We start from the raw sequence: 26,187 nt of genomic DNA, 5'->3' as shown, positions 1-26,187 counted from the left end.
GAGGCTGCAGTGAGCCAAGGTGCACTCCAGCCTGGGTGACAGAGCAAGACCCTGTATCTAAAAATTAATTAATTAATTAAAAATAATAATACCAATCCTACACAACCTCTTCCAGAAAGTAGATGAGGAAAGACTTCCCAGACCATTCAATGAGGCAAGCAGTGCACTGATATAAAAATCAGACAAAGGCATTTCAAGGAAAAAGAAAACCCTATAAACCAATATTACTCATGAACAAAGATGTAAAAATTACTTAACAAAATTTTAGCAATTTGAATCCAGGAACATGTAGATTAAATGAGACTTATGTGACATATCAACCAATCACAATGTGTAAAACTTATTTGGATCTTGATTGATACAAAGTATAACAGAAATTTTAATACTGGCTAGATATTTGATTATAGCAAAAATTATTATTAAATTTCTTTGTGTTAATAGTGGTATCAAAGTAAGGATGTGAAAAAGCAGAATCATTATCTCTCGAGATACATAGTGAAATATTTACAGATGAAATAATATGATGCCTGGATTTGTTTCCAAATACACTAGTTTCTCCTTTTCTGTGAGGGATATGTTCCAGGACACCAGTGGCTGCCTGAAACTGTGGATAATAAGGAATCCTATATATACTATGTTTCTTCCTATACTGTATATTCACACCAATGATAAAGCTTAATTTATAAATTAGGCACAGTAAGAGGCTAACAATAACCAATAACAAAATAGAACAATTATAACAACATACTGCAAAAAATGTTATGTGAATATGGTCTCTCTCTCTCTCTCTCTCTCAGTCTCTCAGAATGCTGTAATATCTTCAGACCGTGGTTTACATGGGTAACTGAAACCCTGGAAAGCGAAACCACAGGTAACGGAGACTACTGTAATATCAGGACCGGGGAAGCGAGAGAACAAAGATGAGTAAAACTGGCCATGAGATCTGGGCGTGGTGGCTCACGCCTGTAATCCCAGCACTTTGAGAGTCCGAGGTGGGTATATCACGAGGTCAAGAGATCGAGACCATCCTGGCCAACATGGTGAAACCCTGTCTCTACTAAAAATACAAAAATTAGCTGGGTGTGGGGTGCGCGCCTGTAGTCCCAGCTACTCAGGAGGCTGAGGCAGGAGAATCGCTTGAACCTGGGAAGCAGAGTTTACAGTGAACCAAGATCGTGCCACTTCATTCCAGCCTGGCGACAGAGCGAGACTCCGTCTCAAAAAAACAAACACACAAAACAAAAACAAAACTGGCCATGAGTTGATGTCATAGCTGGATAACATATATGTGTGAATTCATTATACTATTCTCTTATTTTTTTATTGTTTGATATTTTCTATAATAAAAAGGGTTTTTTTTTAATAAAAAAGTTTCTCTATCGTGCAAAGGTAACATCCACTATCTCCAAGTTTTACCTCTATGGGCACCAACTTCAGAAATACCAAAAGCATGCATGGAAACTTGTGGCATTTATTAGAGAAAATATGCTGCAAGCAGTCGTTTCTTGCAGTGTGCTGTGTACATTGAAGTGGTCCCTGGTAATTAGGACACAGCTTCCCTTTGGGAAAGTGCAGCTAGGCCCTAAAAGCACCCTTGAGAGGAATGCCAGGGCCTCAGAAGGTCAACCTCAGATCCTACAGGAGTGAGATGGCAGGAGGCATGGGACTCTGAGACTTCCCCTCCTCATCTTGCTGCGAGCAGGCCCTGATCACTAACTTCCTATGCTCCCACTGTGCCTGATGCTACTGAGCCTGGATCCCACATGGCCTGGGTTTGGCTACACATTGCCCTGCAATGTCATCTGAGATCTTTCTGAGGGAAAAACCCAACAAAGCCATCAGCCTTCAGGGGAGTCTGATCCCTGTTACCTGGGTTACGCTCATGAGAGTATGAGCCCTGGAGAGTTGGCAGGAGCTCTCTGATGGTCTCTGATGGTCCCTGGCATCTGGCCCCATCCTCCTCTTTGCACAGCCCAGGTCCAGCTGCTATGGGCAGGAAGGACTGCCAGTCACTCTCACAGGCTCCATGCACACCACAGCCTGAACAGCAGCAGCTGTCAGAAGACCCAGGTCCTTGTCCCAAGTCCATCCCTTCTTAGCTGTGAGACCCTCTCTAGCTAATTCACCTCTTTGAGCCTCATCTCTAAGATGATGATAACAGTAGCTCCTCATGGTAATGTTGGAGCATCAAATGAGAAAACGCAGGTGAAAACTCTTTGTAGAGCACTACACAGATGCAAAAAGCCATTATCAGCCCGAATCCCTGGAACAGCTCATCATGAGCCTGTCACTTGGGAAATGAACTAAACTCTTGGAGCCAGTTGGATGCAAACTTAGAAATCCACTAGGTCAGCCCCTCATATTCACAGGTCCATCTGAGGCCTGCAGAAGGACAGTGCCTTATTCATGGACCTTGGCTGGCCAGTTGGGACCATCAGGGTTTCACACCCTTGCCTGGGCTCAATCCATTGCACTGCCTCACATGGCAGAATCTCTGATTTTCAGCATTTACCCAGAAGTCTCAGGGAGCCTAACAAATTCAAAACAAATGTTCAAGGAATTCTACCAAAGCAAAGTCCCAAGGAACTTGGAACAGAGTCATCCCAATCCTAAGAATGCTAACTGGAAAAGCAAGAGGCACCTTGTCCCATAAATGGGTGGGATGGTCTGCCCTAGGTGGGCCTGGGTGGGCTCTCATGATGGATCTGGGCTACCCCAACAGGGGATGTGGTTCCTCGAACCCTAAAGAAGTCTGACCAGGACCTGACTCAAAGAGAAATTAGCCCCTAAGGCAGCAGTGTCTCCAGCTTTTGCTGTTGCCACCAGCCTGTAAGAACTTGCTAAGTGTCTAAAGGGGTCACAGGAATATCCCACAGACCTAAAGCCACAGGGTTAACCCAGAACTGTATTTTGGAGATTTCTTGTGCCAATGTGTCATTTTTGGCCTTTGTATCTAAACATCACGCTGAACTTTATTTTCCACTTTTAATGTTCTTGAACATGGTGTGGTCTGGTTGCTGTGCAGACCCTAAGTTCTTCCCAGAATCTGGCCCTATGAGTGCCAGCACCATCCTATGGGTGACTCCAGGCTCAGGGAGCTTTGGGAGCTTTGCTGAGGCAAGGTTGCCCGGAGGGGAAAGGACAATCGGAGGTGCTCACCCTCCACCCACCCTCTGCCCACAGGTCCCAGGTACTTAGAGACCTCCGCCTAGGCAGGGCTGCAGCTGTGACAGAGCGGGGTACAGTCCACAGTGGGCAGCAGAGTTAGAACTGAGAAGCCAGGACTGAGTCCAAGAAGGAGCGTGAAAAGAACTCAGGCCCTGGGTTGCGGCTTAAGGTCAGGATCAAGTTATTAGGCATGGGCAAGAAAGAGAGGGGTTTGGGATGTATCCCCCAAGGCTTCCACACACTCTCAGGCCAGGGTTCCCAGCTGAGAGAAGCTGCTTGGGTTGGGTTAAGATATTCCAAAGTAGGAAAAAAGGCCAGGGTAACCTCAGGGGGTGGACGACCTTGGGGCTGGACATGGGCTTGCGGCCCAGTTTCTGGAATGACCTAGGGCAGAAGTCTGTGGTCTCTGATGGTTCTCTAAAGGGGATAGGGGATGCAACAGACACACTCCCCCAGGGATCCTTGCAGAGGATGAGAGTAGCCCTTCCTATAATGCATTTCCTGCCATCCAATTACCAGGCTGCCTATCTCCTGGCAGAAGCAGCCTCTCTAGAAAAGAGGGCTGGGATGCAGTTAGCACAATCAATCACAAAACCCCTCGGCGCCACTAGGCTGGCCCCCGCTGGAGCAGAGCTAATTACAAGGGAGGAGAATCGGCAACCTACTTGGGAAGTGGGAACAAAACAAGCAGAAAGAGCCCAAGGGTGGACCAGGCGGGCCTCTAGGCAGGGCCTCCTAGCATCCCCTGCTAGGGCAGGGACCAGCCTCCCGGAGCCTCCTTCTTTCTGTTTCTTGGGGCAGGTAGTGGTCAGGAATGCAGACTGGTTTAAATGATTAAGAAAGACAAGGAGGTTTGGCTCTATAAAGAAAGCTGAGGACAGGGCCAGCACCTGTGCTGCTCCTCCTGCCATCTCCCCAGGATGAGTCCCACCTATGTCACCTGTTCAGTCCCACTTCCCTGTAGGCCCTTGTGTGTGTTCCAATCACTCAGCCATATGCAAGGGCCCTGAGTACTCCGTGTGTGCTGAATTGAATTAAATGAAATTGACTTGACTGCTGAGGGACAGAATTCAATCCAAATTGCAATTAAATCTTCCTAATTTGAATCTGCTAATTGGAAAAGGCTGGGCAGAAGTTGGCTGCAGTGCAATCTATCTTTTATGGAATTGTTCAATTTAATGGAGAGTGTACCTGAGAATGAGCAAAGGGCTGAAGAAAATGGAACATGTGAAAGCCACGACTTCCTGCACCTAGAAGCTCCCATAGCATTCAATTGACTGGAACTATTCTCTGGAATCATTTCTGGGTGTGCATGGGAAGGGCTCCCAAAGCAACCCTGGACTGAGCCTGACAAGTGGCTGAAAAATGACACAATGGCACATCAATCTTTAAGATAATTCATCCTTTTCCATTGATAGATTATTTTACACTCTAAAAAAAACAAAACAAAACAAAATGAAACAAAACATTTTTGACTTAAAAGTTGCAAGAACAGCATAAAGAATTCCTGTATACCCTTCACCCAGATTCCCCAAATGTCACCATTTTACTGCATTTCTATTTCCTTCTCTCTCTGTCTCCCTTTCTCTCTCCCCCACAATGTATATACTTACACGCACACACACACACATACATATATACCCACACACAATCCTCTGTGAAGATAGATGATAGATTAGATAGATAGATTTTTTTTTCCCTGAACTCTACAGGCATGATGCCTTTTACCTCTAAATATTCAGTGAACCGCACATCTTTTTAAGTTTTCAAGGGTTCTGATCCAACTCTAGTTAATATCAGCTCTCTTATGAGCTAGAACCAGAATCGGGTGGGACCCAGGATCCAAAACCAAGCGACCCTGCATCTCAGGACAACAAAGATATCTGTGCTGAGTGAGGGAAATTATGGGCAGATTGCTCAGGGGCCCATTGTCTGCAAAGACTCAGCAACAACACCACCCTCAACCTCTCTCCCCAGCTCCCCTCCTCAGTCCTGACCTCTGACCTGGCTGGCTTTGCCTCCATCCTTCAAGATGCAATGTAAGCCTGTGTTTACACAGCCACCCCACCCAGCACTGCCTTGCTGGCATGCCCTGGCACTTCTCTGTGGATCCCTTGAGATGCACCTGCTCCAGAAAGCCTTCCTGACAACCCAGTTCCTCGGAATTCTCCTTTCTGCTCTCCCCCCAGGGACCACTGGTTCATATCCCTCACTGAGCCTGGGAAATGTTTTCTATCCCTGTCCCCCTCCCCCACTGCAGGAGCATGAACACTGTGTCCTACGATGGGCATATAATAGCACCCAGTAACATCTGAGCTAATTGCTAGAACCAGGCTCACGGGGGACCATCTGGCCCAGAGGGTGGCTGGGAGCAGAGGCAAACGCTGGGGCCTGAGAACTAGGCCTCCTGCGCCATTCAAAGTGAAGGAAAACAGAAACTCCACGGATCTGGCAAGACCTCCCTCCTCCCTCCCTTCCTCCCTTCCTCCCCCAGGGGCCCTGAAGACTCACCAGTCAGTGCCCTCAGCCAAATACCTGGGCTGAGGTGTCTGCAGTTGGCCGAAGTCGAAGCTGGGGTGGAGGCGGTGGGGGTGGACAGATACACGCTCCTGACTCCGCCTGCACCAGAAGGGATGGAGAGCCCTCGTGTCAGGGGCTACCCAGGCCACTAGTTCTCAAGAGCTCTGAGAAACCGGGGCAGCCTGAGGGTGCCCCACTCTTGCAGCCCCACTTAGCACCCACAGTCTAGCAAGCACTGAGCTTCACCACTCTTGACAAACTCCAAGGAAGCTTCCCAGATGAACAGCAGGCTGCAGCTCAGGAACTCTGGCTGTCTCCGGGCTGCCCGCTGTGCAGAGGTCTCTCCCTTGGTGTGTCTGTGGTAGATTAACTGGCTCCACCCACACTCTCTGCCTCTTTGCCTTTCTTCCCTCTGTCCTTGGTGGGCCATCTTCAAGACACACAGACTCGCCTCCTACAGGCTCTATGCACCCCTCTACTCCCATCATGCTCTTCTCCTCTCCTCAACCCTTTTTCAACACTCTTCCCAGCTTTCATGGCACAGGTCAAAGCCTTCCTCCTCCAGGAAGGCCTCCTTGAACATCCCAGATCATGGTGACCTCTTCTCCTTCTGACCTCCTACAGCACTCACCTTCTATCTCAAGCATCCCAAGCCCTATGGTCATGTATGCTTAGGGCCTTAGAGATGATCTAGTCCAGCAGTTCTCAAAGTGTGCTCCGAGCATCCTTGGGAGTCCTTGCAACCCTTTCAGGTGGTTCAAGAGGTCAAAACCATTTTCCTAATAATACTATAAGGCTATTTGCCTTTTCACTCTCATTCTGTCACAAATGAACAGAGAGGTTTTCCAGAAACTACATGACACAGATTCTGCAAGAATGAATGCAGAAGCAGACATAAGAACACAGCTGCCTTCTATTAAGCCACGCATTAAAGAGATTTGCAAATATGTTTTAAAAAGTCATTCTTCTCACTAAATTTATATATAGTGGTTATTTTTCATAAAAATATATTATTGGTGTTAACATGAATTTGTTGTTATTTTTAAGAGAATTAATAAATATTTAAAACTTTTTAGTTTTTATTTTTAATATGGTAAACATCAACAGTCAAAACCCACATAAACAGAAGCTCTTCGTAGTCTTCATTAATTTGTAAGAGTGGAAAAGAGTCCTGAGACCAAAAAGTTTGAGATCCACTGACTATCCAACTCTTTCTCTTGACAGTTGAGGCTCAGAGAGGCGCAGTGACTTACCCAGGGTTCCACAACTACTCCAGACCTATTTGATTAGAATTGTCTAATTTCACTCCCTGCTTGTTTCCTAATTATTAATATGCAGCCGGACTCTATCTAGACCGTGGGCTCTTGAGAACTCTTGAGGGTGAGAATTCTTGAGGGTGGGAACCAGCCATTCCTGGAACCAGCCATTTCCTTTTGGTATTCTTTAGGGTGCTTGGGTGTTAGAATCAGGCAGTCATAAAGCTGGAGGGGACTTGAGGAGTTCCCTAGTCAAATTTCCTCCCGCACCATGCAGGAGTCCACTGTGAGGATCGTGGACCACCAGTTACCCAGTCCCCGACCCTGCACCTGGGTGATGCAATGGGGACACACACTGGCTTCTGAGGGAGCCCCTGTCAGGTCAGGACAGTGCTCACTGCCTGAAGTGGATGCCTCTGAAACAATAGCTACTTCCTACAGAGACCCACTTGGTGACTGCCGGCCAGGCCAGGGAGAGAAGCCAGGAGTCTAGGAGCCTGTAGCCCCGCCCCCGTCTCCGCCACACCCGGGCCACGCCCTCGTCCTGGCCCTGCCCACGCCCTGGCCCTGCCCCCTCACCCGACCCCATCCGGGTCCCCACCTCCGCCCCAGGCAGCACCAACCTGGGGTGCGAGACCAGCCTGCGGTGCTGGGCTTCCAGGAGCTGCTGCTGCAGGAGGTATTGCTGGTGCAGGGCCTGAGGTAGGAAGGAGGGACCTGTGACGTCCTGGAACTGCAGGGTGGGCAGCGGGGTCAGCGACTGGTGCAGGGCGCCGCTGTGCTGGTGGGCCGGGGCCATGTGGGCGCTGAGGCCTGGCTGCGACTGCACGGGGTGGGCCAGCGGGAAGTCGGGAGCGAGCTGCTGCGGCTGCGGGGGGCCCAGGTGGAAGTGGCGGCAGGAGGTAGCGTGAGGATGCTGAGACCTTTGAAAGGGGGCACCTGGAAGGCAAGGACAGAGACATCTCCATGACGACCAGCACGAGCGGCCGCCACACTGACCCTTGTGCCCACCCGGGGCAGCCTGGGGCTGGTGAAGCTCAAGACCTACGTTAGGACACAGCAGCGTCATCACTGTTAGAGGCATGTGGTCATCCTTAACCCAGCCAGGTGAAGGCTGTGGGTGTGTACCTGATGGAGGGGGGAAGTGTTATCTTTATTATTTATTTATTTATTTATTGAGACGGAGTCTCGCTCTGTCGCCCAGGCTGGAGTGCAGTGGCGCGATCTCGGCTCACTGCAAGCTCCGCCTCCCGGATTCACGCCACTTTCCTGCCTCAGCCTCCCGAGTAGCTGGGACTACAGGTGCCCGCCACCGCGCCCGGCTAATTTTTTGTATTTTTAGTAGAGACGGAGTTTCACCGTGGTCTCGATCTCTTGACCTCGTGATCCACCCGCCTCGGCCTCCCAAAGTGCTGGGATTACAGGCGTGAGCCACCGCGCCTGGCCGGGGAAGTGTATCTTTAATGAATACATAAGCATCCTTTTTATAATTAACATACTTGTTTAAAAGTTTTAAGGTTCCTAAAGCTTGGCCTTTTGAATTAGACTCCTATGCAAGCCCACTGACCCTACTACCTTTTTAAAGAAGCCACATGGAGAAAAGTTAGTCCAGCCTAGCCAAGCTCAGGATTTCACTGAAGCCTGGCCAGCCAGGACTCAATCCATATGGAGCCCTAATTCCCAGAGAATAAAACAACCAGAAGTTGTTTTGCATACACTTTTAAGGAAAAAAAAGACTCAGATCACACGAAATAGTTTTTAATTTAAGTAATAGTTAAATAATGTGTTATAACATTATCATTTATTTAAAAGCAAACATGTCCAGGTATAAGCTGGGTTCAGGCTACATTCAATTTGAGCTCTAGTCCTTTTCTAAATAAAATTGAGCTTGATGACAAGAAAACCTTACAAATTCTCTCTAAGCAAAAATCCAGCTCTAGGTGCCAAAGGGAGGCCTTTAATGAGGCCAAGAAGTAGACCCGGCATTTCAGAAAGATTTACAGAAAACTTGCTGCTAAACATGGCAGATTCAGTACATGTCTGCTCCTCCCAATACCCACTAAAATGAGAACAAAGGAATAGAGACAATAAACAGACAAGGACAGAGAACAGGAAAGGTGACATCAGCAGGCAACAGATGTCAACAAATTTTTGGAAGAAAAAGAAAGCAGATGGAGGAATTAGCAGAGTTGAGAAATTGAACACCAAGCACCTACCAAAGGAGTGGTCAAGAAGAAATGGACAAGTCTTGCTGCACAATGCTGGAAGGGTCAGGAATTGGAGGCAGTGGCTACTTTGGAAGGCAGGAGAAAGGGCAGAGCCGAGAACAGAGAGACTGATTGCAATCTGTGTAAGGAGCAATTCTGCCCAGGGCTCCTCCCCTTTCTCATGCAAGGCAGTGACTTTCTTTCCAGAGAGGCTCCAACAGGAGTGGGGGTTGACCCGAGGCAGGAGAGGGCAGGGGTGCAGCACCATGCTAACAAACACAGCAGGATTAAGTGAAAGTCTGAATATGGAACTTTGGAATCCCTCTCTTCTTCTACTACTTGGTGCCAAAAACACTGTTACCCAAGTGTGTGCCCCTCCCCTGCACCCTCCACAGCCCCAGGGTGAAACTGGGGGATGCTTCTCTAAAGAAAATCATTGGTCCCAGGAAGAGCTCTGCAGATACTTCTGGTTGAGAGCACCCCTGATAAATCACTGGGTCCCCAACTGGCCACTGTATAATGAAGCCCATTCATTGAAAAGTCCATTCTCACCCTCAAGGCACACAGACATTCTAGACAGCTTTAGTGACCTACTCTTTGGCATGAACAGAGAGCCTAAGAGTGATCGGTCGTTTGATTACAAAGTGAAAAGAGAAAGAGAACCTACCAAATTTTTAAAAGTGAACTCAGAGAATCATGTCCTTTGCAGGGACATGGATGAAACTGGAAACCATCATTCTCAGCAAACCAACACAGGAACAGAAAACCAAACACCGCATGCTCTCACTCATAAGTGGGAGTTGAACAATGAGAACACATGGACACAGAGAGGGGAACATCACACACCGGGGCCTGTCCAGGGGTGGGGGGCAAGAGGAGGGAGAGCATTAGGAGAAATACCTAATGTAGATGATGGATTGATGGGTGCAGCAAACCACCATGGCACGTGTATACCTATGTAACAAACCCGCACGTTCTGCACATGTATCCCAGAACTTAAAGAATAATTTTTAAAAAATGAACTCGAGGAACAGAGTTAATGCAAGGGCTAGAAAAAAATTAACTTCAAAACAATATAATCCATACCCTCAGGAAAATAAGATGTTGGATCCATGCAACAACAGGAAGCTCTTGAAGAAGGATCAATGAGAAAACAAGAAAAAGAGCTCTTGGAAATTAGAAATGTATGAGGTGAAATGAAATTCAACAGGGCAATTGGAAGACAAAGCTGGGGACTCTCAGAAACCGGAATGAGAAGACAGAGAAATGGGGAATGGGAGGAAAAAAGATGCAAACGTTGAAGGAACCCATCAGAAATTGCACATTTCACTGGAAAGAGAGAAAGAATGGAGGAAATGATAGGGAGAAAATTAGGAACAAAAACTACAAAGCCTGTTTCCTAGAACTGAAAGTCTGCATTTCTAGATAGAAAAGGCCTCTGAGTGCCCAGCAAAATGGATGGGGGAAAGAACCCACCCGAAAGACATCTCCCTGTGAACTGTCCAAACAACGGGAGCAAAGAGGTGGTTCTGAAGGCTTCCAGAGAAAAATCCAACAGGTCCCATGAAGGTCAGAAATCAGAATAGCTTGAGATTTTTCAAGAATTAATCCAGAAGCTTGAAAACAAGAGAGCAGCTACCTTCAGGGTATTGAGGGGGGAGGGTGATTTCCAATCTAGAATTATCTGCCCAGCCAAACCATTAATCAAGTATGAGAATAGAATAAAGCCATTTTCAAACATATAGGAGCTCAAAAAAAATTAACCTTCTCAACACTCCTTCTCAAAAAGGTACTAACACAAACCAAGAAAGAGGAACAACAAAATAAGGCTGCACCTGACAGAGGTGGAAAGCTTCCCAAGCACACAGCTGCGCAGGGATCTCCGCAGCCATTCCACAGGGGAGCAGGAGGGCGGGGACTCTGGGAGGAGATCTGGAGGAGAGGAGAGGGGACTGGAAACAATGGGACTGCTGACAAATGTGGCCACATGAAAACAGTATTACTGCACAGTGGCTCACATCCATAATCCCAACACTTTGGGACTACTTAGGAGGGTAAGGCGGGAGGACCACTTGAGGTCAGGGGTTCAAGACCAGCCTGGACAACATAGCAAGACCCCATCTCAATAAAAGAAAGGAAAAAAAAGAGTATTTTAAAAAATAGTATTTGAAGGAATTTTATAATGTGATAGAGAGTTTGGTAAGAATTTGTAAAAATGCTATGGAAAACAAAACAATCCAAAGAAAGTGAGGCAATTATTATGACCAGGAAAAGAAAAAGTTGTTTAAGAAACTGTAACTACCTGTATGATGTTATACTTGGCTCAACAGTAAACATCATTTCTATATTAACAATAAAACAAATAATAAGCTATATTAGAACAGAAAAGGACATTTCTTCCACAATATGAATAACATAAGCAATATCAGAAATTTAAAAATAGACAAATAGAAATCTAATCTTTGGTTGTAAATTTGCTTGGTAATTTATGTCTTTCAGGAAAGAAATGCCTGAAGAAGAGTTAAAAGTGCACTGCGGTTGAGGGATTTTGCCTCTGGTGTGGAGGGCAAAAGGGCAGACGGAAGCTGCTTGGCTCAATGTGTCTTATGCTAGTCTATTCAGCCTTGTAGATTACGTGCATGTCACTGATCAATTTTTAAAAATAAATCTTTGCAAAAAGAAATGAAAATCCAAAGAATTTCTGCCTGACTGCAAGTAAGCCAGAAAAGAATTATCTAGAACTTTAATTCCCACAAGGATTTCCATAAGTCAGGCCTCTCTGCCTTATAGATTCTGGCTTTGGTGAGTCCGGGGGCTGCAGCATGAGCAAGCGGCACCGGACCCCCTTCCCTTCACTCCATGGTCTACCATCACACAGGACAAAGGGAAGGAGACTGCCAGTGTGACAGAGGGAAGGAGGGCAAGAAAAGGGAAGCACAGTAGAGGGATAAAGAAGAGAAGTAGAAGATAAGCATGACTATAAAGGAAAAGAATGGGGTGAAAACGGGTATTGTCAAGACTCTCACCCAGCACTGTCCGACAGAATTATAATGTGGGCCACACAGGGAATTTTACATTTCCTAGTAGTCACCTTTTAAAAGTAAAAAGAAACAGTTGAAATTAATTTTAATAATATATGTTTCTGTAATTCATCATATCCAAAATTTTATTTCAATATGTATTCTATGTAAAAAATTATTGAGCTTTTAAAAATTCTTTTCTTTTCTTACTGTGTCTTCAAAATCTGGTGGCTATTTTGTACTTGCCACACATGTCAATTCGCCCTAGCCTCATTCCAAGTGCCCAGGAGCCACTGGAGGTGAGTGACTTCCATTTTGGACAGTGCAACTCTATAGGAAAAAAGCCAACTCCGTACACAGAGCAAAGCATTTCAGCCAAGTTTCCTAACTGATAGAGTGGAGCAGTGACCACTGCTTACTGGTGAAATCCAAACCCCTTGGCCTGGTTTTGTTTGTTTGTTTTTGTTTTTGTTTTTCTTTTTGTTTTGAGATGGAGTCTCGCTCTGTCACCAGGCTGAAGTGCAGTGGCACGATCTCAGCTCACTGCAATCTCCACCTCCCAGGTTCAAGCCATTCTCCTGCCTCAGCCTCCCGAGTAGCTGGGACTACAGGCGCCTGCCACCACACCCAGCTAATTTTTGTATTTTTAGTAGAGACGGGGTTTCACCATGTTGGCCAGAATGGTCTTGATCTCCTGACCTCGTGGTCCACCAGCCTCGGCCTCCCAAAGTGCTGGGATTACAGACGTGAGCCACTGCGCCCGGCCTCCCCTTGGCCTGGTGTTAAAGCTACATTCTCCTTGTTTCCCACAGACCCCCTCCAAGCCCTCCCGCAGCCGTCCACACTGGTCTACCAAGGAGCCTTCAGCTTTCTCTGGAGACTCATTAGGAGGACCACTTCTCTCATGTTCCCACTGGAGAGTTTGTGCTCCCATCTCCCTGGCTGCTTTTCCCATCTCGAAAAGTCCGTGTCTCCTCTCAGCTCCTCCAGAAATACCACCCTGCCCACCAGCCCCAGGGATGCCTTCCTCCTCTGAGCTCTGAGAATTCCCTTCTCTCCCACTCCTTTGGCACCTGGCAGTGGCTACCTTGAGCTGTCTCTTCACACTGGCCGCCCCCACCAGGCTGGGCTTCGTGTCTTTGCTGTATCTGGATCCCCACGCACCTGGCTTGGTGCTGGCACCCAGTAAATACCTGATTGTCTGACGGATTGTTGTGGGGAATGAGGGAAGCTCCGTGGCTCGAAGGGGCTGCGGGTTTGAGGCTGGTTGAAGGCGGACTGGTTTGAAATGGAACGGGAAAGAGAATGGCAAGTGGGGCCAGGTAGGCTCTGGGTTTTGATGCTGTGGCATGGGAGGGCCAGGTCAGGCAGAGCTGGCCAGTACCCTCCCGGGTGGGCCCTGGTGGAGCCTCCCCCACTGCCATGAACGTGCAGCTGCCTGCCTCGCAGCAGCCCCTCCTGCCATGAGAATACCCACTCTGTCCAAGGGGCCTTCAGGTTTCTCTGGAGCCTCATTAGGAGGAGCACCAACCGCCCCAGCCTGGGGAGGTTTCTACCATCCTACAACCTGTGCCCTCCAGCAGACGCACTCGGAAGTGAGAGCAGATGCCTTCTCTCCGGGGTGGCAGCCAGAGGAAGGTGGGCACAGGTACCTGGCTGTCTGTAACATTCCAGGCAATTTCTACCTGCAAGGTCCTTTGACTTCCCTTCTGGGAGGCTGTGCTTCTTCCCTCCACCATCTCCAATCCCCAGAGTGGTTCTTGGTCTCAGCACCCTGCTGAGAAGGGAACTGGAAGTGGAAACATCCACCTTGCCCCCTGGGGCCTCTCCTCAGCCCTAAATCATGTAAGGTCTGTAACAGTACCAGGCAGCAGCTGCTCTGTTTGGTCCCTAAGACCCAAGGAGTGAAACTCCCAGGATAGAATATCTGGGCCCATGACAAATCAATGATCAGTGATGTCTGAAAAACAGACATCCCAAATACCCCATTAGTAGACAACCTGCAATTTTTCCTGTTAGAGTTACTCCTTCAAGTTAAAAAATAATCTCCAGATGTCACTGATTACATTATGCATTTGTCATATTTCCCCAGGCTAAAATGACATCAGTTGAAAGACCCATTATGAGCTAAATAATATTTTTAGGGAGTAGGGAGAAAGAAGGGTCTCCCAGAAACAAACAAACACCACATTAAATAAACACATCAATGGTAAGACACACATTCATTTCAGAAGAAAAATGTGCATCTTAGAATTCTGGAGTTGATAAGGACAGTGAGCACACCTGAGAATTGGCCAGGAACTGTACCATAAAGCAGGGGGTGGGGGCCTGAGTGAGGTGGGTGCAGGGCTGAGGATAGCCCTGCACAGCTGGGACAGGGGGAACCCACAGGTGCTGGGCTCGCCTGACGCCCACCTGGCACACATGGTACACACTATAGGTGACCCACAAATGCCTGGGGACTGCTGGCTGCTGGATAGTGGGTGGATAGGAGGACAGAAGAACCCATAGGGGAGGGAAAGGAAAGGGAGAAGCAGAGATCAGTGGGGGAAGGTGGGTGGGGATAACAGTGACAAGGTCCCCGAGTCTCTAAAAGGCTCACTGCCTTGCCTGGGACACTCATCTGATAAGTGACAAAGTAGAAATTTGAAGCAAGTTGTTTCCTGAAAGCCAAATGTGGACAGGCAGAAGGGAACAGAGCACAGGGAGTTAGGAAGCTTGATGAAATATGGTAGCAGTGAGAGAGTGCTGTGGTCTGAATGTTGGTGTCACCCCAAAGTCATATGTTCAAATCCTAACCGCCAAGGTGATGGATTTAGGAGGCAGGGCCTTTGGGAGGTGATTAGATAGTGGGGATAAAACCCAATGAATAGGATTATTGCCCTTATAAAAGAGGCCCCAAAGAGCCGGCTTGCTGCTTCCACCAGTGAGAACACAGAGGGAAGGAACCATCTATGAGGAGGCGGGCCCTTACCAGACACCAAATCTCCCAACACCTTGATCTTGGACTGCCCAGCCTCCAGAACTGTGATTAGTGCATTTCTGTTGTTCATAAGCTCCCAGCCTATGGCCTTCTGTTAGAGCATCCAAAACAGACTAAGACGGGGGGCCTCCCAGGGAGGAGGACAGTGCAGAAATAGGGCCAGGACACCAAGAGGACACACTGGGTGCAGTCAGGAGGCTCCTCTGGCCAGCAGATGAGGGGAGTGGAATGAGGGCTGAGCCTGGGCAGGAGCAAAGAGCCAGGCCAAGAAGTCAGATGCCAGGGACCGTGGAAGGCAGCAAGGCTTCTTCAGGGAAGACTGACTCCCGAGCTGGAGGTCCTGATGCTCCAGCCCCAGGACTTGCTCTGGAGGAAAGTGGAGTTTCATCCTCAAGACTCCAGGGCTGAGAGGCACTGCCTTCCAGTCCTCCAAGGAAAAGGGGGCTGAAAGAGGGGAAGAACAGGCAGCCTGAAAGGCCCCACAGGGCACCTGACGTCTCTACCTGGCCTGCCACCCACCTGGGGCCACCCCAGTGATGATGGCCTTCTGCTGGTGGGCACTTCAAGCACAGGTCTGCCCAGGGTCCCTGTTGCAGGCCTGCCAGCTGACCAGAGCCAGCTCTCCCCGCTCCAGGGATGTGGGATCCTGGGAGAGCAGGATGGGATCCAAACCCTCCCAGGCTTCTCTGGGGCTCCCCGGAAGCCCGAGTTCCCGCCTCCTCAGGCCAGCTCTCAGGTGTCAGGTTTCCCGCTGTGCTCAGCTACTGAGCCAGCGTCACTCTTCCCCAGTGTTGGGGCAGAACAGGGAGGGGATACTGGAGGCAGGGCCCTGGTGGTCAGAAAGGAGGGGAAGGCCCGAGACTCCCTCTCCAAAGGCACCAGGGAGGGGCAGGGAGAAAGAAGACAGGACAGCCGGCCACAGGGCTGGAGAGGCTCAGCCTCATCAGCCGGGGTTCAGCGCTGGCTCCTTTTTGAAAAGCCCACACAAGCAGCAAAGAAAGCCAGCCTTTTGAAAAGCAGGTCTCTGCCCACAGAGGCCAGTGAGGAAGGCATCACTACCAAGAAGTCTTCAAAGCCAGGCAGAGTCACCCGGTGTAAGGTCTCTGTCCCAAAGGCCAGGGCACTTCCCCTCACAGTCAGACCTGGACAGCCCCATGGACTTCTCCAGGCCCTAGTTTCCTGGACTTGTGACCTGCAGTGATGCTGCTGATCCCACACACCTGCTGAAATCTCTTTGCTGGCAGGGGCCTCAAATAGCTTCTGACCAGGCCTCTCATCTTATTCATGGGGAGGCTAAGTAGAAAGTAGAAAGCGCCAGGAAGATGTTTGTGTTCAGTGTTGTACCGCCGCCAGGGTCCTAGAGCTGGACAGAGCAGACCTGAGATGGGCACATCAGAGCTGTGATGTGATGCCCAGCATTTGAAGTGGGCTGGAACCAGGGAGAAACAAGGACCAGCGCTGACCTTCGAAATCCTTCTTCCAAATAAATGGCTGCCATGTTAACTTTCCTAAAGTACGGTTCTAAGCATTCCATTCCCTGCCCAAATCCCCCTCCCAGCCTTGCTCTCTCTCACTGCTGTATCTGACCTTCCTCATCTCTCCCAGACCCCCAGGGGCCTTGCCTGCCTCTGGGCCCTCGACAGCCATTCTCTGCCCTCTGGCACTGCCACCCTGCTTTGCCAGACCATTGCATCCTGTCCAACCTTGACTATCCTGGGCAGATGTTAACTCCCCTGGGAGCCCTCCAAGACCTTCCCAGGTGGATGAAATTCTCCTCTCCATCTGATTTGTGGCATTTAGGCCATTACACTTGGCATTTTGTTTGTGTATGAATTTTATCTCCAATAAAGTTGCGAAGTGAGTGTTTTCAGAGGAGGTACCATGCAGTAAATGCCCTTTGTTCTTAGAAGGGAATATTCTTAGAAATATTCTGAGACAGGAGGATAATGAGATAGTGGAGAAAAGAGGAAAAGAAAGAGGGAAGGACATGGAGAGAGGACAGTGAAGAAGGAGGAAGGAGGGAAAGGAGGAAGAAAGAGTTCTTTATTTTAGAACAGGTAAGGATGAAGTTATTAGCTAGTAAAGAAGCATAGTTCTTCATGGAATCCTCCAATATCCTAGCTAAATGAAGTGCAGAGATCACACAGCCTTCATTCTACAGATGAAGATCTGGAGGCCAGGAAATCTGGGGTGGCATGTCTGAGGGCTCTAGAGTAGTCATGGCCAAGTTGGGGCTGGCATCCAGGCCTCCTGAGTCCCAGTGCTGCAGTGCGATCCCCCTGCTCTGCCACATCAGTGTCATGGCCTTCCAGCACATGGGTCCTCATACACCCATACACGTCTCCACGTGGTACGCCCAGAGAGGAACCCACCTGCCTGGTGGCTTGCCGAATGGAAATAACATGCCATGGTCCTGGTGGTACCACCTCTTCTCCCCATCCCTCTCTCTCTCCTGAGTTCCCCTAGGAGTAAGCCTGTTCCTGCCTATGACAGTAACCAAGAAACAAAGCACTAGCTCCTGGCCTCCATGGGGAATATGCTTGAATCTCTTCTTTGGGAGATGCTGAGGAATGGCTGAGGTGAGCACAACTGCTCAGGCACAGTGCAGTGTGCCTTGGCCAATAGCCCCAGGCCTCCTCCCTAGACTAAGGAAATGCCAAGGACAAGCCCTGCCTCTATAGAGCAGGCCAAATGTTTCCAGGCCCTTGGGTGCTTCTGTAGCAAGACAAATCCCAGGGCCTTTGGACATCCCCCAAAGGAAAGGCTTTAGGCCTTGCATTTCACAGGGTTTAACTGATGGAAAGGTTGAAGGAAACTCCTGGGTACTGGAACTGATTTTGGGAAACTCATATTAAAATGGACATTGATAAACTGGACTCTGATGATGGACAGCAGGGTTGTGAAGGGACTTGAGTAATCTGACACTAGGAACAGTTGGAGAATCTGGGCATGAGCAGGGAAGAGGAAACTCTGGGTCAGGTAATAGCTGCAGTCAAAGGCTAAAGGTCTTTCTGGTAGGCGGATTTGAGTCAACATAAGGAAGACATTTCTCAGAATTTATTTTGTCTCCCAAAGTTCCTTATCACTGCAGATGTCCATGCAGAGGCCCACTAACTGCTCAGAAGAGGAGTGTGAACACCAGCAAAGGGCGGGAGTGTGACCTGGAGTACTTCCAGGGCCCTTTTTGGCCCACCAGGCGATGATGCAAATTCCCTGCAACATCTACCCTCCTTTTGGACTGATCATAGTTAAAGTTGCCAAACTGGACAGTCACCATCTGTGAAGGCACAGAGAGCTGGACCTTGGTCAGGGGGAAGAAGCATGGCAGTAAGGAGAGAGCAAGTTTTGGGTCCTCAGGGAGCAAGCCGGTGGGGCTGCGCCCAGGTGGAAGGAGATGTAGTCCAGAGGAGGCCCATGTCCAAAGACAGACTTCACGTTCTACTCAACATGGCCCCCAGGGAGCCTCCTCTCCCCTCTGCATGGATACAGCTCAGAATCTCGTTTCCTGTATCTTCTGAGTCTCTCAATGGCCCACACTGACTTTTCTAGCCTGGGATAAATTCGGATTTCATGCAACTAGGTAATGCACCCTTTGTGAGTCATTCAGATGCAGGGTGCTTGGGAAAGTGATACAGGAAAAATGAGGGTGGGGGGAAATTGTGGGGAACCTTGAATGGCAGAACTGAGAGTCTGGGGTACACTACATAAGCTAACTACTTGACTACAAACCAGATAAATCAGAGATGAAGAAAACGAAAGTGGGCCATCTGCCCAGAACCCAGCTTCAAAGGCCATTCCTTCCGGGTTCCTTATGTACTCCAGGTATATCAGTTTAACCTCTTTTGCTCCAGTCTCATCAACCCCAAGAGGCCTATTGCTTGGCTTAGCCCCCAGGGCTGCCATGGGTCTGCTTTCCTCCCTCTCTGTCTATTGGTTCCCGGTCCAATGGAGGATGCCAAGGGCCTGGAAAGAAAGTGATATGCCCAAAGGGATCCTTTACAGCCAAGAGCAGCTTTATGATGCTTCCCCAGGGCCAGGCTTTGATCTCTAATGAAAAGCTCAGCTTCTTCCAAGGAACTGAATTCCTGCTCTCAAAACACTGATGGGAGGGGACTTTGCATCCTAAGGAACCCTACTTGCCCATGGGTATGAGACAATTAAGCAGCAAGCTTCCAACAAGCAGCAAAGGGCCAGTTTTTAGCTCCAGTTGCCATCATGGACCAGGAGTAAGGGAAAGAAGCCTAGAAGAGTTGGTTAGAGACAGGATACAATTACAGAAGAAAACCTCTGTGCATAATGGGACAATATTCTGGGCATGATCCATCCAAGAAGATACTTTCCCCATCTAAACCAACAAAGTGTATGGACGCATTCCTGCCACAATCCTAACAAGGCATTTTGTGGAAGGCATATGTGGTCAGAAGACTGTACACTCCATGAAGGCAGAGCCTAGGTCTGTCTCATTCACCTTTACCCCTACTGCCTGGCACAGATCCTAATACACAGTAAGAACTCACTGAATGAATGAATGAATGAATGAATGATCATGAACAGGTGAGCATGGAGGAAGCATCATCTTGCCAAAAACCTTGGTCATGTGCAAGCAGCTGCCTCTCAGCATTTTAAAACTGCATGGAATTTGATGGTGTCAGAGGGAGAAACAAAACTAAAGCAGATAAAGTGCAAGGTAGAAAGACTAGCTTTGAAGAATTACAGACAGAAAGACTGGGAATTCTTTGCAATGAGTATAGGGGCCCAGTTGCAGGTCCAGCATGAACTGAGGAGACCCAGGATGGAGGTGGTCAGTGTGCATCACAATCAACTAACAGAAGAAGAAGCAATTTCAGACCCAAAACAGAAGTCCTCATACTGCCATTCCTGGCCAGGGAAGGAGGGGTCTGTACTGTGGATGGCATTGGGTGGCTTTTGCAAACCATGTAGAGGTCCTCTTAGGTCATGAGTTCAGATATTCTCCTACTATTATATTTTTAACAAAGACTCAAGTAAATTAAAAGCAAAAAAGCAAATCTCCAAACCCCAATAACTTTCTTTCTTTTTTTTTTAAGATGGAGTCCTGCTCTTGTTGCCCAGGCTAGAGTACAATGATGCGATCTAGGCTCACTGCAACCTCCACCTCCTGGGTTCAAGCAATTCTCCTGCCTCAGCCTCCTGAGTAACTGGGATTACAGGCGCACACCACCACACCTGGCTACTTTTTGTATTTTTAGTAGAGATGGGGTTTCACCATGTTGGCCAGGCTGGTCTCGAACTCCTGACCTCAGGTGATCCACCCTCCTCAGCCTCCCAAAGTGCTGGGATTACAGGCGTGAGCCACCACATCTGGCCCAAACCCCAGTAACTTTCAAGACATGCTAGGGTGGCTACCTGGACCACGTTAGCATTGTCTGGTGCCAAAAGGAGGGGACCCAGTTCAGAAAGCCACTTCGATGGGGCCCCTTCCTATTGAGGTGTGCAGAACACACAGTATGCTTACATAAGCCCGGTCCTGTGAATACGGTGGACAGGACAGAGAGTAGCTTTATTCCTCTGCCTCCCATTTCTCCTGGGAGAATTGTTTCGTCTGATGCCCCTTTCTCCTGTGCCCTCTGTTCTGCCCCAAGCCTGGCTCCCAGAGCCATCCATTCTGATGTGTGATGATGGGGAAGAGTTTAGAAGAAGAGCTTGGACCGTGGCTTTTCTCAGGAGTGGTTACGCTTTAAGGAGCTGGTGCTATGAAGTTCTAATGGTGGGATTTCAGACAGCAGCCAGTGAGTGGAGGCGCCATGGGAATTGACCTCCACACGCCCCTGAAATCAGATCACATCAGTAAGTGGATATCTGCTTGCTTTCAGAGGGAGCCAGAGTCAGTAAAATTAGATTCCCGACCATCACTGCTCATGGGGCAGCCCTGTCTAGCACTCTGGGGTATTGGGGAGGGGAGGTGTGCATGAGAGAAAAAGAGACGGTGGACGTCAGTGGAAATACATGAGAAAGGAAGACAGGAAAGAAAGGTTAGAGGAGAGCAGGGGAAGAGAGATAACAAAAGGATGCAAAGAGGAAGCGGGGAGGGAGGATATGCCTGGGAAAGGCAGAGCTATAGGCTTCTTGGAGCTGGCAGATCCCATAGGCCTAACAAGCAGCAGAGGCCTGTCCGTCTCCAGTTACCTCGAGGGGCTCCATCAGCCCCTTGGCTGCCCCTGCCTTGTGACTGCCCTACCTCCCACCCCTGTTGGCCTTCCCCAGGTAGGCCTGGTCCAGCTGTGCGCTGCCCACTCCGCTCATTGCTTAATATCATGCAGTTATTTCGAGCCAGCAGCCCTTTGACCTGGTCACTCCAGCTAGACCCAAAAGGCCCCTCAGGCCGAGATTGTGCCTGCTCCCCTAGAGGAGAGTCCCGGCAGGCTCTCAGGGGAGTGACTTGGGTACCCACTTCCTGTCTCTGGACTTCAGCTTTCCAATCTGCAAAACAAGCATGTTGTGTCTTGCTTGCCCACCTAGCAGGGGGAATGCTATGAAGTTCCCCCACTTCCTCCCCCAGTGAAAGTGTCTTACAAAGTATAGAGGCTTTTCACCCTCCCTGAGGTCTGGCCTAGGGCTGGCTGCAGAGGATGGCTCAATGATTTCCTTGAATTGGAGATATTCCCAAACTCTGAGAGCACCTGCACCTCCCAAGTCCCCCTCTTCCCAACAAGCTCCAGTGCCTTCTGTAGTAAAATACCAGGCAGGGGAGAGTAGCCAGGGCACCCAGCAACAGGCCACCCAAGGGCAGCCTGTCAACAGAAGCACCCTGTCTGACAGCCTACTTCTGGGGTGAACTTGGGGACATCAGAAAGACTCATGGTCCAGTCATAGCGTTCCCACTAGAGCCAAAAATTCTCCAGGAGGGAATCATTGCTTTGGATTAAGCATTGCTCTCTCTCTCACTTTTACTTTCAAAGGGCAAATGCCCAAAAGAGGGCAACACATTAACTCGCTATTGTTTCCTAGTGTGGATGAACTTGCAAGATTTTCTGTCTGTCCAGAGAGAATGGAAAACCACGGAGGTGCTGAATGACTTGGCAAGACTGAGACAGAAAAACTTCCTCCCCTTCACAGTCCTGCCCTCACAGCCCAGAGCATGGACATAGCCAGTTGATAGCTCTTTTCTTGGTCTGTAACTATCTTTCCACATAATTGCATTTGATTCAGAACTTTACTTATTCAATCATCAAATATTTATTGCATGCCTTCTACATGTGAGACATTGTTCTAGGTGCTAGGGAAGCAGCCGTGATTAAGCAGTTAAAAATCCTTGCCATTGTGGAACTGCAATCTAGTTCTGTCCTGTTCTGTATGGTTACCAAATGTGAAATATAGCTAGTTCAAATTCACATGTGCTGTCATGTGTAAAATAGACACAAGACATCAGAGACTTAGTGCAAACAAAATAATGTAAAAAATTAGTAACTTTTAAAATTAATTAAATACTGATAATATTTTGGATGTAGTTAATTAAATAATGTATACTATTACAATTGATTTCCCATTTTCACCTTTTTTTTGGAGACAGTGTCTTGCCCTGTCACTCAGGCTGGAGTGCAATGGCATAATCATGGTTCACTGCACCTTCTATCTCCTGGGCTAAAGCGATCCTCCCATCTCAGCCTCCTAAGTAGCTGGGACTATGGGCATGTGCGACCACACCAAGCTAATTTTTTTATTTTTTATTTTTTGTAGAGATGGGGGTCTCACTATGTTGCCCAGGCTGGTCTCAAACTGCTGGCCTCAGGTGACCCTCCTGCCTTCAAGTGCTAAGATTATAGGCATAAGCAACCACACTTAGCCTGTTTTCACTTTTTTAATGTGGCTGCTAGAAAAAAATAAATTATATATGTGTCTTACATTATACTTTTTTTTTTAAGGAGGAGGAGTCTTGCTCTGTTGCCCAGGCTGGAGTGCAGTGGTGTGATCTTGGCTCACTGCAACCTCCACCTCCCAGGTTCAAGCGATTCTCCCACCTCAGCCTCCCGAGTAGCTGGGATTACAGGCGCCTGCCACCACGCCCAGCTCTATTTTTAGTAGAGACGGGGTTTCACCATGTTGGCCAGGCTGGTCTCAAACTCCTGACCTCAGGTGATCCACCCGCCTCGGCCTCTCAAAGTGCTGGGATTTACAGGCGTGAGCCACCGCTCCCGGCCTTACATTATACTTCTATTGGACAGCACTGGCCTATCCAATAAGTAGATATATAAGAAAATATGTCATGTATTGATGATGACAGAGCTATGGAAAAAATGAAGCAGGGAAGAAGAAAAGGTTGGGGGGGTTTCCATTTTAAATATGACTGCCAAGAGAACCTTCACTGAGAAGATAACTATTGTGTAAAGAGCTGAAGAAAGTGAGGACTGAACTGGCAGATATCCAGGCAAAGTGCTTTCTGGGCAGACAGAACTGCACACGCAAAGGCCCTGTGGTGAGGGCAAGCCTGAATTTTGAGAAACTTCGGGAGGCTTGAGTGGTAGGAGTTTAGGTGATACTGATCTTGGGGGCTGGGGAGACAGATGGTGCAGGACCTCACTGGTCATTACAGGATGTTGCCTTTGACTCTGAGGAGGGTATCTGAGCAGAGAAGTGACAGGTCTTGACTCTCTGGCTGCTGAATAGAATCGGCTGCAGAAGGCAAAGGTAAGAAGCAGGAACCAGGGAAGAGATGATGGTTTCTTGGACTAGGGTGGCAATCGGGGGAAGGTGAAAGGAATGGTCAGATCCAAAATATATTTCATTTCAAGGGTACAGGTGACAAGATTTGTTCATGGATTGGATGTAAAATCTGAGAGACAGAGGACAAGATAGACTCCATATCTTGCTTGCTAAGCAACTAGAAGATTGGTGTGGCTGATAGTTTGCAAAAATGGCCTTAATTTCTCCCCTCCTTGTATGCTCACCTTCCCATACAAGCTCCTCCCATTAAAGGCAGAGTCTACTTTCCCACCCCTTGCCTCTGGGCATGGCCATGTGACTGGCTTAGGCCAATAGAAGGTAGCAGAAGTGACATCATGCCAATTCTGAGCCCAGGCCTCAAGAGACCTTGCAGTTTCCACTCTCTCTTGGTCTCCTGCCTCTACCATAAGAACAAGCCCAGGCTAACCTGCTGGAGAATGAGAGACCATGTGATATACAAATAAACTGTCCTAGACCCATCTGTCCCAGCTGACTGCAGCAATGTGAGTGAGCCCAAGAAGACCAAAAGGACTTCCCAGCTGAGCCCAACCCAAATTACCAACCCACTGACTTGTGAGCTGCATAAAAGGTTGTTGTTTTAAGGCCAAATTTTGGAGTGATTGTTATACAGAAAAAGCTAACTGATACAAATGGCGTTGTCGTTTATTGAGGTGGGGACTCAATTTTGAGTTGCGCTCTCAATGTTCTGAATGTGAATCTGAATGCTTAAAGAGCAAAGTCCCTGTATTGTCTCCATGCAACACCCAGAGCACCCTCAGGATAGGGCTGGATGCAATCTGGGTGCTTGGCGGATGCTTACGGATAGAGGGAGGGAAGGATGGATGATGACTTCTTCATTGGCTTCCTTATCATGAGCCAGGTTTCTGTGTCACCCTTCTCCTCGCAAAGCCAGAAGAGCTTTAAATGCCTCCTCCCTCCATGCCCACTGCTCTCTCAAGAGTTTATAGTTGAACTTTGATTTCCTAGAGCTTTCCTGCAGATCCGTGTGTTTCCTTGAGAATGCAAAGCACTGATTTTTAGCCTCGATTTTGACCTCCCACACCCAGCCTTTTCCCAGATGTGCTGGCAAATAGACAAATCAATTGTTTTGAGTTTTTCTTCCTCTCCACCCCCATGACATGTTAATTAGCCATGAAAATGCTAGCAGCAAAGTCAGGAAGGCTGAGGACAAACCCCAGCCCTGAGTGGCCAGCTGGTGCAGCACTGGGTGTCCAAATTGGTTTCCATTTTCAAGGCTTCAGGCACTGTTTTCTGCCTCCCTGCTTACCTCTCCTCCCACCTGGCACTCCAGGTCCCTCGTGAACTCTGCTTCAGTCCCTCTGTGATGATCCCAGTCATATCAGCATATCACTTTACCTGTCACAAAGCTTTTCCCAAATTCAGCCCTACAACCATCCAGTGCAGTGAATTATGGGCATTATTCCCATTATTCCCATTTTAGAGATGAAGAAACTGAGGCTCAAGGGTTAGAAAGACTTGCTCAGCATCACTTGGCCCAGGTTGGGAATCTGGAGCCTGTTTGATTCCAAGCCCGTCTTTCTTTCACTCTCAGCACCACCAAAACACTTTCTCAATAAAGGGCCAAGTGCACCAGGGAGGGGGCTCCTTCAGCAACTTTTTAATTTTTATTTATTTATTTATTTATTTATTTATTTATTTATTTTGAGACAGATCCTTGTTCTGTCGCCCAAGCTGGAGTACAGTGGCATGATCTCAGCTCACTGCAAGCTCTACCTCCCGGGTCCACGCCATTCTTCTGCCTCAGCCTCCCGAGTAGCTGGGACTATAGGTGCCCGCCACTGCACCCGGCTAATTTTTTGTATTTTTAGTAGAGATGGGGTTTCACCGTGTTAGCCAGGGTGGTCTCCATCTCCTGACCTCGTGATCCGCCCACCTCGGCCTCCCAAAGTGTTGGGATTATAGGTGTGAACCACTGTGCCTCACCTTCCTTCAGCAACTTACTGGTAAGGTCACTGCCTTGGGGCTCACGTGGGTATTCACATTTCGATGAGTGTCAGTCAAACTCTGGCAGAGGTCATGTAGGCCTGGGGAGGGGACACTCTGGATTGACACAGGGACTCCACCAGGCCCTGAAACTGCAGCAGCCAGCAGCGCACAGGCTGACTTGGCTTCTGCTCCCTCCCCTGCCCTTTTCCTGGGCTTTGGCTCCAGATGTTATCTGAAGCCGGTGGGGTGTCCATGAGCTGAGAATAAAGGCCCAGCAGGACTGCGGCTTAGCTCAGCCCCTACTCCCTCACACATCCTCCTGCAGCCCTGGGTGGAAGTGCACGCTCCCCATTCACAAGGCTGTG

At 48.6% G+C, this 26,187-nt stretch overlaps 1 protein-coding gene across 2 annotated transcripts in view; it reads right to left on the bottom strand.

Moving 5' to 3' along the window:
- The window catches only part of ARK2C (arkadia (RNF111) C-terminal like ring finger ubiquitin ligase 2C), a 126,782-nt gene that overhangs the window by 21,762 nt on the left and 78,833 nt on the right, over positions 1-26,187 (bottom strand). For both annotated transcript variants that reach the window (XM_034943609.4, XM_055102494.2), the window contains exons 2-3: positions 7,568-7,883; positions 5,680-5,787 (exon numbers count right to left, since the gene is read on the bottom strand). In XM_034943609.4, the coding sequence (XP_034799500.1) occupies positions 5,680-5,787; positions 7,568-7,883 (424 nt within the window). The remainder of the gene's footprint in view (positions 1-5,679; positions 5,788-7,567; positions 7,884-26,187) is intronic.

Source organism: Pan paniscus, chromosome 17 (genome assembly GCF_029289425.2).
Source record: "Pan paniscus chromosome 17, NHGRI_mPanPan1-v2.0_pri, whole genome shotgun sequence".
Classification (NCBI taxonomy): Eukaryota; Metazoa; Chordata; class Mammalia; order Primates; family Hominidae; genus Pan; species Pan paniscus.
This window is presented reverse-complemented; position numbering and strand designations above follow the sequence as displayed.